Raw genomic sequence first — 18,263 nt, forward strand, 5'->3', positions numbered from 1 at the left:
GTAGCTTCTTTTGCCAATAAATATCCCTTTTTCCTATTTTTTTTTTTTTTTGTCCATTTTTGCAACTTCTTTTTGACACATTTGTTTCCTGTCTTTAACCATTTTTTGATACTTAAGCTAACTTTTGCCCAATAAATATCACTTATTTCCTTTTCCCCCTACATTTTGCCTCTCTTTGTTCCACATTTTTACCCTTTTTCACTATTGTTTGCCATATTTTGCTCATTTAAAAGCTACCATACCACCTGCTCCCTCTTTCTGTCAATTTTTTTGCCACTCTTGACTTTCTTTTGGCCCATTTTAGTCACTTTTCACTCTTTTCTTGCCACGTTTTTGCAACTTTTGGAACATTTTTTGCCACCTGTTACTCATTTTTACCAATCACTGTTAATTTCTGGTGAAATCCATCCTTCTGTGTAAAAAGTGAGGGGGATGTCAAACCAACCAATCTGTACTCTGATGAAAACACAAAGTACAACACAAAAGGAACACATGTGTATAAATGAAATGAGCTGAAAAGACTGATATAGTGATTTATTCGGGTAATTTATTCCAGTAAGTTTGTTTTGCCTTCTTTTTTTTTTTTAATTAATATGTTAATATTTCATTTATTCTTTTTTTTCACGCCCAGAAAGAATGCATAAGGACACATCAAAGCGATCAGCAAACACCTAGGAAGAAGACTGACAGTAAACTGTTGAATCATGTCAGGAGATCAAAGTAAAACTTTCTGAAAAAAGTTGCATCAGTTTAGTTTTTGACCTATTCCCTAATTTAGGTGATCTCTAAAGCTTCCTTGAAAAATTTTTGAACAAGTGTCTCTTTGTTTTAAATCCAGCTGAATAACGCTGGGAATTACCACAATTACTTCAAACGAAATAGTCTTTTCATTCTCCCAAACGAAACCCTTCAACGTTGGGTATTTATGTTTTGTCGCTGTGTATTTATGATGTGTTAAAATGTTTAGTCAAGGCGTCAGAGCTGGTTAACTGATATAAATTTCTAAAAGCTGACAAGGCAAAGTGAAGTTGACACAGCATCTCTCATCTCAGTCTGCCTCACCCCATCACGTTCACTTCGCATCTAACAAACTCAGCCTTCATTCAACAATACTCTGCATGCAGGAAGTGCCCAAAGGCTCCCATCTCTAATCGCTCAATGTTGGTAAGCTTGGCCATGCAGCCTTGTTTCCTAAACTGTATTTACACTGTTATTAGAAGGAAGAAGTGGGATTTTTAGGAAACCAAATTCCTTTTCTTCCTGTTTTTTTTTTTTTTTTGAATGCAGCTAAATAATGTTTCCAATGTTTATATTTGGCTTAAAAGCCATTTTATGTTTTTATGTTAACTCTAGTGCTGAATTGAATGAATGTATTAGTGTTAATGATTACATATTACAAAAGTTTTTATATATAGCAGTGCTAATCATTTCAAAACATACATTAGCAGTGAAACAACTAACTTCAGTTCAGATCTAAACGCTTTGTTGATTTTATACAGTACTTAATGTACATTATTGATTTGGCGATATATTGCGATATTTCACGGCGTGATTATCGTATCGATCCAAAAAAAAAAAAATTCCTTTTTTTATTGTGTTTTTTATAAAGAAGAAAACATTTAATTGCGATAACAGGCATAGCACGTAAACGGAATCAAAATCTGTTGTAGAAGCAAAAGTTAAACTTTTTAGAGTGTCATTGGAGTAATGGGCCGCATTTATATATTGGTATGTGGCAATGATTTGGTACCGCCAACTGTCGCAATATTTGACTTACAAATAAGTGAGAAAACGGCTTTAATGGAAAATGCCTAAAAAAGGCCAGGCATAATCGTAATCTACGTTGAATTATCTTTGAAACGATATATCACACGACTATGTTCCCATACATTTGGAAATTACCGGAAATTACCGTGTTTCAAAAAAAGGCTCTGAGCATCTCATAATACTCATTCATAGAGTATTCGTACCAAAACTGCATTCCGATCTAACGAGAACTAACGGAGGAGTAGTCATTGTATTTCATCCCTTTTTATACTTGCAAAGGGGAAATTTGTAATTATTGATATCGCGACATTGTATATTGCATTCTTTAGTATTGGGATATATCGTATTGTGACATGCAAATTGTATCGTATCGTCAGATTAATGGCAATGCACACCAATGGAAAAAACGAACTTAAATTGAGATCTGAACACACGCACTTTGTCGATATTTTACTGCACGTTTCCCACGATTAGCATTGTTCTCCCTTCCCCCTGTAACTGTTGATGCTCTAAGTACATGCGACCACCTTATGCATAGACTTATGACAACATATGAATGGAGACGTAGCTGCTGAGCCCACCCACGGGCATGACTTGGAAGACATCTGCTGTCCAACATGTCCATAGGTGAGTGTGTTTGTTTGCGTGGGATGTTCTAACAAACCTCAGACACAAGGGATTACTGTCATGTGAGAGTGTTTGGATGATTCATCCACAGTCAATGACTTTCAAGGAGAGGGAGAAACAACATGATCAAGACTTCCACACGGTACGCTTCGTGTTCATGTTGATGTATTAAAACACGTGTCAAACTCAAGGCCCGGGGCCCAAATCCGTCCCTTTAGAGCAGTGGTTCTCAAACGTTTTGGGCTCAAGTACCCCATTTCTTTTATTTCTGAAGTACCCCCTTTGTCTGACTACAGCATTTTGCGCTGAAATTCAGAATACTTTGAAAAACAACTACAGATTTTTAACTAAAAATAAACATAAAACCCCACATTTATTTCCAGTCTCTCTTTCTCTTATTAAGTACCCCCTGTAGTGCCATTATGTACCCCTAGGGGTACATATAACCTCATTTTAGAAACTCTGCTTCAGAGTGTCCAGTTTGTCCCACAGGAGGCAGTAAAAATTATGGAGATAATGTGAATTATTGTGCAAATTACCAAATAATTCAGTTGTAGATATCTCAAATTCACCAATTCAGTGAAACTTAGCATTATTTTTAGGGGCTTGCAAAAGTTCTTAATTGCAAATTGTGGAAAGAACTCTCAATTTTTCCACAAATCTTGCAATTTCTTACAAACAATTTCACAAATATTTCTCTAAATTACACAAAAATTGCTTATAAAATCAAGATTTTTTGAAGTGAAGGTAGTGCAGGGACTGATATTAAAAACTACGGGACAATTGATGTTAAAATAGTTCTTTTTCCCACTTGAGATTAAACAGGTCCATATTTGGCCCCTGAACTAAAATGAGTTTAACACCCCTGTATTAAAAGATGTAGCTCACGACAAATACGTGGGTGAATTTGACTGTATCCATAGGTGTGTAGAACGTAATGGTGGTTGGGCTCTTTATAGTATTGTAGTACTCCAGACCGGTCTTGGTCTCGAGACCACAATCTTGGACTCGAAAGCATTTTTACTCGGCCTTGTCTTGATCTCGGAGTGCCCAGACTCGGGATTTTTTGTTAAGACCAATGACTGGCTGCTCTAAGTGTTTAAAGTATGGCAGTTTTGAGTGCTCTTGGAAAAACGGGGAAACTAGCCACTCCAGAATTGAAAAAATCGAAATGAGGAATGAGATACTAAAAAGTCGTTTTTGTAATTGCCAAATCATTAAAAAGCCAACATGTCTTGACCAAGCATGGTCTAACAAATGCATTATTATTATTATTTGTGGAATTGATTTTCATAGCCTCGGTTTTGGTCTCGACTCCCAAAAGTCTTGGTATTGTCTTGGTTTTGGTGCATTCTGGTCTCTGTCGTGTCTCGGTCTCGAAATCTGTGGTCTTGAGCACAACACTAGCTCTGACGGGAGCTAGACGACAACGGGGCTGGGACCGTGACCTCGGCATCACGTCCAGCTGTTAGTCCGCGCGTATCTTATACGCTGCGTAACGAGCCACGAGTGCTTGCTATGATCTCGCCACAAATAATTCATGAGGCACTCTGTAGAGGAGCTCCAGAGCTAAAAAGGGAAACGGTAGAGCAACTCATCAAAGCGTAGACTTCAGTCTAAGTGGAGGAAAAGCATCCATCTGACAAATGTGTCAGAAATAGAAGAGGAAATCCCCTTTTTACCTACAGCACTGACAAGCATAGCAATGCTTCTTCTTGCATGATGTGTGTATCCTCATGTGTGAGTGTGCAGCTTGTCTTTTTATTTTCTCCACCAAGCTATATTTTGTAATCCTAGCACCGCAGAGGCCCAGTGGGAGTGTTGACAGCGTGCATCACAATTGCGTGATATGTATGAGTGTTGTAAAGGAATGCACTGTGTGGGTCGTAGACGTGATGGAGTGGGCTCACATTTTACTGACAACCCTGAAAAAGTGTTTAAGCGCACAAGTTTTTCTTTCTTTTCTGTTGAAGTCAGGGGAATTAAAATAAAAAATAAATAAAAAAAACTGGATGAAGTGTTGCTATCATCAGCAAGGGAGGAAGCAGATGTGAGTAAATGACAGGCTTCTATTGTTTTTATGTCCTTGAATGGGAAAACGGAGGCATTCATCATTTGCTGTTTGGGATTAATGATACGTTTATGTATTGATACTTTATCAGTGATGAGGAAGTATAAAAAAATATTAGTTTTTATATCCTTAATGATCATTACATGCATTCCTACATTCCTGAAGAGGTATGGTGATATTGCAATAAATTACCTGGAATAGTGATAAAAGGAATCAGTTAGAAATGTATGTATATAACAAATATGTTAAATATATTATATGTGTATTCTACATTATGAAATGTATGTTTGTTAAACATATTTGGGGATTTCACAATTTGTTTTTTTTACTCGGATTTGATGTTTTTTCGTATAATATTTGGTCCAATATGGCAATATAGTGTGTCAAAATAATATATTAACTATAAATTCATACAGCTAAGAAATGATACCAATGGTAAAATTAAAAGTAGTCAAAAATGGACAGTTATACACGGGACCCCATATGGTTAGTGTTCATTTAAAAAAATAATTTAAAAAGTCACTAAAATGTTACTTTGAAAATAAATACTTTGTTTTTTTGTCGACTAATAAAAACGAAACTATAATTTTGTCACATGGGAAGAAATCCAATCAGATCTCATGTGATCATGTTGTCTTATACGTTTTGATTACATTAAAATTGGCTTGTGTGTATTTAGTATTATTTACAAATATTAAAACCATCCCATATCAGGCTGTATCGTTACGTCAGAGGATGTCGGAGGCTGCAGATCAGTGCTTGTGACTCTGTGAGTGACGTATCACAGACCAGTGGTACCAGTGAGATGTATCAGCAGAACCACAGACTAATAGAAACCGAAGAAGGGAGACAAAGAGCTTTGTTGGTTCCTGTGGCAGGTCATTAGTGAGAGAGTGGGGTTGACTCGCTCTTTCTGACATTTCCCAATCCCAGTGAAAATGTCACAGTATGCCAGCCTTTGCCTTCAAATAGTTTGGTGTCTATTGACAACAAACACATAATTAGAGCAAAATTTGTCCGATTTCAATGCCTGATGTTTTTGTTGTGCCTGGTGTCTTTATAGCAGCAGCCCATTGGAGGGAATAATTATTGTGTAACAGCGATGAGGAAAGAACAGATGGTTTGAGCTGTCAATTTAAAATCATTTCATAAATCAGTCACGGCATGAATCAGAATCAGAATCAGAATCAGAATCAGCTTTATTGACCAGGTACAGTTTAGAACAATACGAGGAATTTGACTAGGTAGTTGCAGTGAGAGGAGACACATCAACACACCGGAGCAGCCATTTGCGGCGCCCACATATTTAGGTGAAAAAAGGGATCAATAACAGGCGGAGAGGAGGGGTGAGGGGAAAAAAAACTGCCAGTTTGAAACTGATTTCCTTAAACAGAGAAAACAGTGTGAAACCAGGAAAAAAACCGCCTCTGCAAACATAAATGTAAGCATGACACAGTCAAACAACTCGAGACAAGGCATGTAGGAAGGGTTGGGTGGGAGGTTGGCTGGGGGAGGGGGTCAGGTGGGAAGAACAACAGGAGTCCAGCCGTTTGGGGACATGGGCGTGCTGCCAGTCGGCGCTGCAACCACGCCTCCATGCAGCTGTGGATGGGGAGGTGGGGAAAGATGGCCGACAAGGCATTTGAAGTTGAAGACCTGTAGCTGCGTTACTGATGACCAGATGACGTGTGGAAAAGTTCAGCATCAACAGTTCCAGGAGGAATGTAGGGAAGGAGCGGGGGGAGGGAGTGGGGGGTAAGAGCCGCCGTCTGCAGAAACTTCCTGGTGATAAGAGTTGAGACAACCTTGGCTTTAGCCTTGGCAGCTGGGGAGCCGAAAGGGAGATAAGCAATGTGATTTGATACAGGCTATGTTAATTTCCAATAGCCTTCTGTCCTGGGTCTCTCTGCTGTAATCCAATGAATGGCCTAGTTTCCATATGGTGTTATTACTCAATGTTGTTGAAAAGGTCATTGTGCGGATTTGTAAATAATATTGTTTGCACATCTGTGAACAAGTTTCTGACATTATTGTTACTCACATCTTAAACTTAGACTGGGATGAAATGAGATAACTCTGAAATGTCTTCATCTATTTTTATGGGTAGATATTAGGGCTGAGCGATATGGACCAAAGTTCGGGGCGCACGGTGGCTTAGAGGTTAGCACGTCCGCCTCACAGCAAGAAGGTCCTGAGTTCAAGCCCTGGGGTGGACTTGGGTCCTTTCTGTGTGGAGTTTGCATGTTCTCCCCGTGCTGCGTGGGTTTCCTCTGGGTACTCTGGCTTCCTCCCACAATCCAAAAAAACATGACTGTATGGTTGATTGGAGTCTCTAAATTGCCCATAGGAGTGAATGAGAGAGTGAATGGTTGTCTGTGTTGCCCTGTGATGGACTGGCGCCCTGTCCAGGGTGTACCCCCCGCCAAGCGCCCTATGAGAGCCGGAGATTGGCACCGGCAGACCCCCGCGACCCTGTTAAACGGGAATAAGCAGGTATGAAGATGGATGGATGGATATGGACCAAATTTCATATCTTCATAATTATTTTTTTTAGGAAGAAGTATAAAAACGTATTTAATCCTACCCCCTAATCTCTATTATATATATATATATATATATATATATATATATATATATATACACACATGCATACACACATGTACACACTTAATTTCCTATGTACAACTCTACATGATTATCAATATGGTAATATAGTAACACATTCACACATCAATGTACGCTCATTTTTGGTCCAGACCAGCCCTTTTTTACCTATTTCTTTTTGCCATTTTGCAACTTTCTTTGTCCCCTTTTTGACCCTTTTCAACATTTTTGACCTTTTTTTCAGACTTTGGTTTCATTAACTGCTTTAGGCGGACCGGACCGGCCCACTTTGGGTCGACGGCCCACCGGATAGCCAGTCCACCCCGTATACACTCAAAGATAATCAGTCCCTAATGTACAATATATTACTCAAACTATGTGTATGTATCCACAGTGCACAAGAAAGAAAAAAGGGAAATTATGAATATTTAATTCCCTGGGATATTTGTCCCATTGCATTGAGATGGAGGCTCACTCTTTATGAATTCTTCACATTTTGTCGTCAAGTGCAACTGTCTCGTCTATCTCTGTTGTTGCGACATGGGTTGTCCTCGCTTGACTGCCTTCACATCAAGTACTGGATTTATTTGGCCACTCAGCTCCGCTCAGTCAGATAGACCATGCAGCCACTACCTAATATGCAATTGCTGAAGTCACAGTTATAGACAACTATAATCCACTGTAAATGTCATATTAGTGATGGGGATTTCAGTCTCCACAACTGGGTAAGAAGACTTTGGGTTTCTGGTTCCAAATTTCCCAAATTATGTTTCCGGTTTTACCTGTTTTGCTTTTCCGTTTCATCATCTTTCCTGAAACCTCCTGTAATCGTACCAAACATACAAAATAGAGTTATGAAAGTGAACTATTGTTATTAATTTGACATTTTACATGATGGTTTAAAGAAGCCGAAATGGTAACACTGACATCACGCTCGGGCTGCACCATATATCGAGATTTAAGATATATTGAGTTTTCTATTTTGGCGATATAGAACATTACAATATCGCCTATATATATATATATATATGTATAATGTATAGGCTATTTTGAATTAAAAAACAAATTTTAGGATTCACTGCTCTCACTAATTCTCAGAACAGCATTAAAAAGCACAGTTAGATGGATTTCTGAGTGCGTCCTCACTCACACGTGCTGTCCTTTATAGGAGAAAAAGCCAAAAGTGGCCCTTTTTTGTGCAACTATTTGATAATAAATGTGCCTGTGTGACATTTTGCGTCAGCAAAATTAACCCTAAATTGTCTTTGCGGTCAGACTTCATTTGAATTAAAACTATCGAGATTTATATCTCATATTGCCATTTTGTGAAAAAATGTTGAGATATATTAATTTTGGTCCATATGGTCTGAAGCCCTAATATACTGTAGATCAGAGGTTTTCAACCACTGTGCAGCTGCACATTATTAAATATCATGATTCGGTTCATATATTATATAAATATAATACAAAATTATTTTATATAAAACATACATTATTTAAAACAAAACTATATTTAACAGAATAAAGTTCAATTTTAGTTCTAATCATATTTTTTTGTGCTTATTTGTATCCCTCCACGACGTGTATCAAGTATGCAAAATATGAAAGAACTTTTTTTTTTGTTTTATGCTTGATTTATTATTCAAGACACTTCGATAAGTATGACACTGCAGATTGTGAATTGCACTTTTTAAGTGGAAAAAAGAAATTTCATAAAAGGGTATTTCTATGTGTTTATTTGATTCCTATTGAAGACAGTTAGATAAGAATGACTATATTGTTAACATCGACTAGAAATGTACATGTTTTTCAACGTTGTCCGTTGGTGCTGGGGTGCCTTGGGATTTTTTTTTCAATGAAAAGACGTACCTTGGCTCAAAAAAAGGTTGAAAAACACTGCAGTAGAGGTCTCAGTGTCCAACACACCTGTAACTAATACATGTGTAATCAGCCAGCTGATGATTAGCTACTTGTTACATTCAGGTGTGTTTAAAGCAGTGACTTTGAAAGCCAGAAAGACTTCTCTTTAAATCCAGGAATGAGACAGTTTTTCACATATGCTTCACGATTTTACAAAGGTTAATTGGTGCTTCCATAGCGCACTACCGTGTTTCTTTTTCCAATACAGATCCAAGAACCTATAAGATGATCTTTAACCAGTGGAGGTCGACCCAGGGTGTTTTTGCATTGCACAGTGTTTTCTGAGCCCAGCTGTACAGTATACCGCACCAATCACCACTCACTTCATCACATGACACCTGTTTAGTAATATTCCTTCCACCATCTGGCCATATGAGTCATCCTGGTTGCTTTTTAGTCACATATCTCTCGCTTACTCACCCATATGCAGTTTGTGATTAAAGTAAAAACAAAAAAAACAAAAAAAACCTTCACCTTCAGTTAGTGGAGCTTCTTCAAAGAATGAAATACCAGTCAAGGCAGCTCTATTGATTTAAAAGTATTTTCAGCGCCCTGAGCGACAATATAATTGATTTAAAGAGGCCACTGCTGTATCCGTTCAATTCATTCATTCTGATACCTAGCTTAGTGGTGATATTGCTACACTCACATGGGTTATTCCCATAGACTGTAAAAAGAATGGATGGGACAAGCTCCCCAGTGAAGTGAAGCTTTTATATTTAGAGCTCCATCTGCTGACTGGCTACAGTGTAGGTCATGAACCCCGCCTCCTCAATGATAACGGATGGGATGTGGGTCAAACTGTAAAGTTAAAATACTCATGATTTTTTGCTACTATGTAGCGTCTTAGGGTTAGGTTTAGGTTATAAGCCAATATCGCAACAATTTTTAGGGTTAGGGTAAGGTTTAGTCTTAGTCACGCAACCTAAAGTGGCCAATGACTGACCTATCACATGGCCTAAACTGGCCAAATAGGGGCGCTGCGTACGGATAGAATGTCGGTGTATTGATACTGCAACCGTATGGATAGCCACTGCCTAGTTATTATCACCCCACATTGTGTTAATTTTTTTTTGTGTACTTTGTTTTAAATAAGTGATTTGAGGTTGAAAAAGAGGATTTTCATATATGACTATGATTGACAGACTTTGATTTTGCGTAGTTTTTTTTTTTGTGAAAAGCAGTTACGTCGTGAAGGAAAGCGAGACGTCATTAAACTAGAAATTTGAGTTGAAATATATTGTGGTTTTGTACTAACCTCTATGATTTCAACAAGCAGTTGGTAGAATTTCCAGCGACCAACCCAGCCGTTAGAGCCAATCCTTATCCCGAAGTTACAGGTCAACTATTGTCTGCATACACAATCAAAGGACAAGGGAAGCTGGCCCGACTGATTGTTTGGTGATTTTTGTGACAGTGCTGCGGCGCAGGTACAGGTCTAGCGCCCCTAGCAGCCAAATGTTACACAGTGTGCCTTTAAGGAACAATGAGTAAAAAAAGAAATTTAATTTTTTGAGAGCGAAGTGCATGGGAATGACACACATACAAAGACTTAACTTAGCCTGCTATTGACGTGTTTTGGCCAGTTTTAGTGTAGTTGGAGAAAACTTCCAGTAAAACACACAACTTGGGACACCAATATACAACTGTTACTATTGAAAACCACAACCTGCCACTAAGTGGTTTTCCGTTCATTTTTCTTCTTTTAATCATACATCTGGATGGTTATATTGTGCAAACATTAGGGATGTAACGATTAATCGTAAGGCAGTTAAAAATCATATTCAGATTCATAGGCATCACGATTCACATTATTGATACTGTGAAAATTGAATAGCAGTGCTTTTTTTAACCAGCAGAGGGCGCTATCCAGAAGTGTTGACAGTGCCGGAATCTGCTAATACTTTCTTTCTGGCTGCCTTCTACTTTTAAATATGTTCATACATGATTCTTTACCCATTTAGCACCGATAAAATATCTGTAATATTACGTGAATATTTGTAAAAGTCATGTTTTTCTATTAGCTCTGTCTGCTAGCATAGCATCTCTTCTTCACTGCAAGATATCTGCATGCCAACCGACCACTGGGTTACCAGCGTCCTCTGCTGGTCCAAACAAATACCTGACGTAAATACAGTGTAATCACTGTTTTTTTTTTTTTTTTAAGTCCAATTATTAAGGCACAAAATACATTTTCAGCTGCACTTTTAAAAAGAAAAGGAACTATTATGCAGTTTTGCATTGTTTACTATAGAACCAGAATTTAAATTAATAGGCTTCTTCTTCATTCGTATTTTTTATTTATTTATTTATTTCATTCAAGATTTAGTTTTAATTAAATTGCATTGTTTTGAATAGTTTATCAAGGGATTCTTTTGACAATGAAAAATAAAAGGAAAACAGTATAGTTTTTAATAGTTTTTTCCCCAAAAAAATAAAGGAAAATTTTTCAGTCATCATTTTTCTACAGTCCCATTTTGTAAAATAAAAATCGTGAGAGAATCGTATCATGAACCCAGTATCGTGAACCCAGCATCGTGAACCCAGCATCGTGAATCGAATCATATCGGGAGTTTAGTGAATCGTTACATCCCTAACAAACATACATCTATATATATATATATATATGCATTATTATTTAGATTTTTTTTCTTGCTCTTTGCAGGTACATCCGCACCATGTATCTCGGCATACAGACTCACCGGCAGAAGGAGAACCAGCGGCGGTTCTACTGGGCCATGATGTACGAGTACGCAGACGTCAACATGCTGCGACTGCTGGAGACCTTCTTAGAAAGCGCGCCTCAGCTGGTGCTACAGCTCTGCATCATGATCCAGAGCAACAAGGCCGAGTCGCTGCAGTGTAAGCGTTTACTATAAAATACTTTGATCATGGCAGGCAACAATCAGGTTCGATGTGCTGATTGTGGGCGGAGACATCATTTGTCTCATATGTCATAAAAGAGATGTGGGGAAACCTTCTAGTTATATACACCTTTGATTTATATTCTCTGACATCGACTATTTCAAAATCCTTGAATTTTTTTTCCTTTTGTTAGCTTGAGAGGCCACTTTGATAATAACTAGTGATATCTCTCCCTGTTGAACTGTCTGTTGAAATGCTATCAATATGTTTGCTGACAGGCTCCATGTTGCTGCTCTGTAGATAATCCTCCATCATTTTTCATACACCAGGTTCTCTCTCTGACATATTTGCTGTCTTTATGGATGCACATGCCCACGGGAACCTGACTTAGTACACTCAATGGATGTAGGATTGACATGTGTGGATATCTGTAATATTATATAGCTCTCAAAACTGACAGATTGCTTTCCACGAAATGAAATGTACTGCTTACTGGGAATAGAGCAGGAAGGGATGACAAAAGCACGTCTTACACTTGAGTTTTTGGCTGTGTTCGAAATGACTTTTAGCTTGAAGCCGGTCCCAGGACGATTTTAGGTTCCGCTCGCGATGCATCATGGGGCGGTTGAGTATGACTAGTGTGCCCACCGTGCATACTTAAAAAATGTCCCAATATAGTATGCACCCGGGTATTTCTCGCATACTCAAGCTTTCCATACTATAATGTGAACGCACTACATACTCATTTTGACGTCAGACTTAGCATGAGTAGTATGGTAGTATGCGATTTCGGTAACACTTTCATTATTATGACATAACACCTGTTATTAGCATGAATAAGGTGTCATGAAGGCTGCCATTACGTGTTGTTCGTTACCCTAACCCTTTGTTACCCTAACCCGAACCCAAATCCACTAGATCCCTCTACCTAACCCAAAAAATGCCAACATAGCTCCAAAGGTGTCAAAATTTAGCGAATGACACTTAATGACAGCCTTCATGACATCTTCTTCATGCTGTTGATAGCGTAATATCGTAGTGTAATGCCTTATGTATAAAAAACTTCAAATAAAGGGGAAAATACAATGAGTATTTCCCCTTTTACTCTACTTTTCCCTCTCTGTGTGTATTCCCAGGTTTCTCTGCCATCTCCTCACTCCTGTCCCTGGCCTGGGTGCTAGCTTCATACCACAAACTCCTGCGTGACTCACGCGACGACAAGAAGAGCATGAGTTACCGTGGTGCTCTGGTTCACCTGCTCTGGCGCCTTTTCACCATCTTTTCTCGGGTGCTCTCCTTTGCCCTATTTGCCTCCGTTTTTCACATCTACTTCGGCATTTTCGTGGTGCTCCATTGGTGTGCTATGGCGTTTTGGGTCATCCATGGTGGAACTGACTTCTGCATGTCCAAATGGGAGGAGGTACTGTTTAACATGGTGGTGGGCGTGGTGTATGTGTTCTGTTGGTTCAATGTACGCGAGGGCCGGACGCGGTACAGGATGGTGGTTTACTACACGTTGGTGCTGTTGGAGAACGCCCTCCTCAGCTCCCTTTGGTATGCGTATCGCGACCCCGCCACCACTGACGCCTATGCCTCTTTAGCTCTCTGTAGCGTCTTCCTGTGCTTCGCCTCAGGTGTGGCCTGTATGGTTCTGTACTACGGGGTCCTTCATCCCATGGGCCCCCAAATGCGATTGCTGGCGAGCTCCTGCTGTGCAGAGCTGCTTTGGGGCCTTCCATTGCCGCCTGAAGCAGAGCCGATGGCTCCGACTCCGGGGCCCCGTGGCTCCCAGGCCACCCCGACTCGGGCTCTGGCCGGGGAACACGTGGAGTCAGATGAAACAGCCACGGACACATGCCTTCCGGTTTTCCAGGTCAGATCCACCGAGCCCGTGGATGCAGCCGGCAGACCCATCCAGCCTGAGGGGCCCCTCATCAAAATAGACATGCCCAGAAAACGCTACCCAGCTTGGGACGCACACTTTGTGGATCGGCGTCTGCGCAGGACCGTAAATGTGCTGCAGTTCATCAGCCCTAACGCAGTGGGCATCAGGTACAGGGATGGTCCACTTCTCTTTGAACTCCTGCAGTACGAGTCGTCCTTCTGAAGGCTTCTTCTCCCCCCCCCACTCCGACTCACAATAACGCACACGTTTACTTTATTCCAGCTGATGTGGCTCATCTGTCCTCTTTCATTTTCCATTTCTATAGAGAAAACTTGCGTTGGCAAAAATGTATCTAAAAAAAGTCTCACCACACAGTTATAGTTTATTTTTTTGAAAGATTACATATAGTACAGATATAAAATCTATGAACTCCCAGTGTCCAAAATCTCCTTAATCTCTCTACACTGCTAGAGAAGAGTTTTGTATGAGTGTACAGATAACTTATGAATGTTTCATTTGGAAATGTTATTAACGCATTGTACTGTATTGGTGAGTAAGCCTGTGATTACTTGTGAAGGGCATATTATATGTCCCTGTGACATGGGACTGGTGCAAAGCCTAATGGGAATATAGAGGAGAGCATTTCTTTGCACGTCCCAACTTTTACTGCCAGTCTTTCTGTAAAATAATGAAATATATGATGTTTACTTTGTATTTTCCCCCCATGCATATATTCATGTTAAACAACACACACCTTTTAAACAATGGAAAGAATTGATAATGTATCCAATTTAAGAATGTTTTAACACATATCAGCACAAGAGTAGTCTAGCTCTCCCATTTTTTCCCCCAAAATCCTAATTCTAAATAAAGAGGAAAAATGAAGCACACTGACCTTTAGTTTTACACCCATGCAGATTCTGAAGAGCAGACTGCCCTCTAGTGGAAAGAAGATGCAATAGCACAATTTACTTGGTCAATTTTTGATGGCACAATTAATATAAAAGCACACGAGATGCGATAAAAACACAAGTGAATGGGAGATTAGGGATGAGCTGAAATGCATTTCTTCTAAATTAATCATAAACTGTAAAAGTATTCGTAAAAACATTCCAAAGACTTTTTAAACGCACATTTTAAAGTACAAAAGACCACCATTCCCTCTTAAATCCTTGAATGTTTCCATTTCGAGTCATATATATTTTATTTTTGATTAATATTTGCCTGTGACAACCTATGAAACAGTTCTTCAGAATCAAAGAAAAACATCCCTATGCTGTTGTATTTCATTCTGCATAATGTTTCTACATTGATAGTCAAGTGGTACCTTTTTGCCAGGACAGAAACCTTTTTTTACACAACAAAATGTTACATTAGTAAAAAGTTGTATTTGTCAAGACTGCAGATAATTCCTATATGTGTGTACAGGGCAAGTGTCATGGTGCCTGCCAGCACAGTTTAATCAAAGCCAAATTGTATCAGCCAGTACTGTACTTTGAATTCTGTTACTCCACCCTCGTTGCTTCAACCAGCTGAACAACTCTCTGTAAGTGTGTGTAGTTACACATCAATATCACAGTGCATTTCTTTGCTGAAATATGAGCATTTCCCCCCCCACGAAGGGTTTGTAAATGACAGTGAAAATGACTTTGTTGGAATATGCCTTCTAAGCTTGACTATATATTCCTGAGAGGGCTATTAAACAATTAGGAACAATATTAGAGGTGTCCCGATCCGATATTGATATCGGATTACAGTCCGATATCAGCAACAACGGAAAAAAAATCTGACCGATTATATCAACCTGCATCTAAAATCTCTAAAGCAATCACATTACAGACAGTACAAAATAACTAAAATTGTTATTTTATTATTATTAATAAATTGTTGATTTTCCCTTTAATAGTGTAATTATTTTTCTTTAAATTGGTTTTAAGGTTATTTTTCAGGGTCTTCTGATTTATTTTTTATCTATTCTATTCAATTGTTGAATATTTTATTTTTAAATTAAACTAGTGGGTTTTTTTGGGTTTTTCTTTTGTACTTTTGCTAATTTTTGTAATTATAGGATTTATCAAGATCATGTTTTAGGGTCTTTTCAATTTTTTTTTACATGATTATTCATTTTAGTCATTTGTAGAACATTTTTATGTGTAAGTGTAACCTATTGGGTAATAATAAATAGGTCAGTTTTTCTCATATTGAGTAACACAGGGGTGTCAAACTCATTTTAGTTCAGGGGCCAAATACGGAGCAGTTTGATCTCAAGCGGGCCACAGATTTTATGCAGGAAAACGAGTAGTTTAAACATTATTGTGCCATAGTTTGGACTTCTACGTATAAATAAAATACAAAATATGTAAGAAACCGACCATATCAAAGCAATAAGCGATGCAGGCCCAACAGGATCTCCTCTTTAAATTTCCTAGATTTTGTGACCAATTTGTATTTAATTAAGGGAAATATTATGTCGTAATTTGAGGGAAATTGAAGTATTTTGGAGTTTTTTTCAACTGTTTAACCTTAACAATAACTGTAATAATACAATATAAGTCCCTGCAAATATTGTTGAGTTTCATTTACACAATGATTATTTTTTTGTCTGTCATTTTTACTTTCGCCATTGGGCCGAAATGGATGCTCCAAAGGGCCGGATTTGGCCCCCGGGCCATGAGTTGGACACATATGGAGTAATTACACTTGATTAAACCTTTTCCAACAATCCACATTACAAAATAATTAATTAAAGTATGTATGATTCGTGCTGATATTGTATCGGATTGATATTGGTCAAATACGAATGGCTGCAATATTGACATGGTATCGGAAGGGAAAAGTTGGATCGGGACATCCCTAAACAATATATGTTAGTGATCCATACGCTTATTTTGCTAATGTACACAATGATGCATTTGACTAGGCTAATGTTGTTGTTGCTGTTGTTGTTGTTGTTGTTGTTTTTAACTGTAGAATAATTTGGCATGACTTTAGTGTGTGACCTATTTGGACAAATGCACCCAAAGACCCACAGATTACAGTGATTTGTTTTGGCCTACTAGCGCCCAGCTCTAGCTATAGCTTCCCATGCTTGCTAACATGCCGTAAAACGCAGACTCATTGTCAATTACTTCAATTCAGGCAAAGGGATGACAAGTGAATTTGCCAGGAATTGAAAAGAACATGAGGACGGAGTCGTTGCATGTTCTCGATCTGTTCTTATTTGAGTCTAAAGCCTTTTCCTCTCTTGCTGTTCAGCCTTGGTTAAGCCTCACGCTTTCTCAATCTCTGGTAACTATAAGACAATGGGACAGAGGCTGAACGAACGGAGATCCTGCCATGAGAACGTGCAATGGTGTACACTGCCATAGCCGAGAACTTTAACATCCACCATCTGCCATCCTGGAGATTACGTTGAAATCAGTGTTCAGCTCTGAGTAATTGAGAACCGTGTGGTCAGCTAGGGAGGAACAGTCATCATAATCATGTATGCAAACTTATCAGCTCATTCATCGTTTACTGTAGTAACCAGAGCAGTCTTCTAAGTTGTGGATGAATAGCCATGTTAATTGTCGATGAGTGAATGAGTATTATTTGTTCAGCAGACAAGCAAAACAGCCAGTACAGGGGTTCCTCAGGACCAACAAGACCACTGAACCAGCTGACTCAGGGGTGTCTCACTGCAGTTCTCATCGCCAGGCTATACCCTCTGACACACCGTGCATCCCGAACCACTCCTCAGCTGGGAATGTACCACTAAACTATATAGTTTGCACACTTTTTTTGTTGCTTTTATGTTTCTGGTTTTACGAGGCTGTGTGCTAGTTTTTTGTGGTAGTTGGCTGCCTGGCATCCGGCGCATCCTTTCTAAACACTGCTGATCTTCTTTCAGAACATGGACACGTGACGTGTCCAAATCAGGTGCAAAATACACTGTGAGTTATTTTAATATGCTTTTATTCGAAGGTGCTTAATGTTGCAAAACAGAATATTCCACTGTAGAATAGTAGCAATAGCACTTAGTTGGATAGTTTTCTGGATATCTGAAAATGTCTTTCTTTATTATATTTATTGTTTTTATGTCTCGAGAGCTTGGCTCCAAAAAATGTGTGAGTAAAACCGATTTCTATGCCGTTCGGTTTAGTGTTACGACAACTTTTAGCGCACACACACGAGGTCACAAAGAGGTCGCCCACAGATCTGTTTCTGTCAGGTGACCTGCCTCGAGTCACTAGTGGCTCCACAGTCCACGATAAACCTCAAAACACACACACACACACACACACACACACAGAGTGTTTGAAAAGCAGGCTAGCTCCTATCAGTCCATGTTGTGCCTTGTTACTTTGGGTGCTTCTACTCAGCCATGGCAGCCAGGTCCGCAAACAACCACGCCCAATGCCTTTCTTCACTCCTTCCACCCTCCACATCTCTGTGTGTACCTAAATCGATCCAGTACTGTTACACAACATCTTAGTTGACATCTCACAGTTTCATCCCAGATGTCAATAAACCAAACACACGGTT

General features: G+C 39.0%; 1 protein-coding gene across 2 annotated transcripts in view; it reads left to right on the top strand.

Annotated features, from left to right (window-relative positions):
* Positions 1-15,748, top strand: part of xkr6b (XK, Kell blood group complex subunit-related family, member 6b) — a 72,032-nt gene extending 56,284 nt beyond the window's left edge. The window contains exons 3-4 of one of the 2 annotated variants that reach the window (XM_028439639.1): positions 11,655-11,851; positions 12,991-13,961. In XM_028439639.1, coding sequence (XP_028295440.1) covers positions 11,655-11,851; positions 12,991-13,961 — 1,168 coding nt within the window. Of the gene's footprint in view, positions 1-11,654; positions 11,852-12,990 lie in introns of both variants that reach the window. The other variant, XM_028439640.1, reaches the window with a different exon arrangement.
* Positions 15,749-18,263: the final 2,515 nt, after the last annotated feature.

The sequence above is a fragment of the Gouania willdenowi genome, chromosome 24 (genome assembly GCF_900634775.1).
Source record: "Gouania willdenowi chromosome 24, fGouWil2.1, whole genome shotgun sequence".
Lineage (NCBI taxonomy): Eukaryota > Metazoa > Chordata > Actinopteri > Blenniiformes > Gobiesocidae > Gouania > Gouania willdenowi.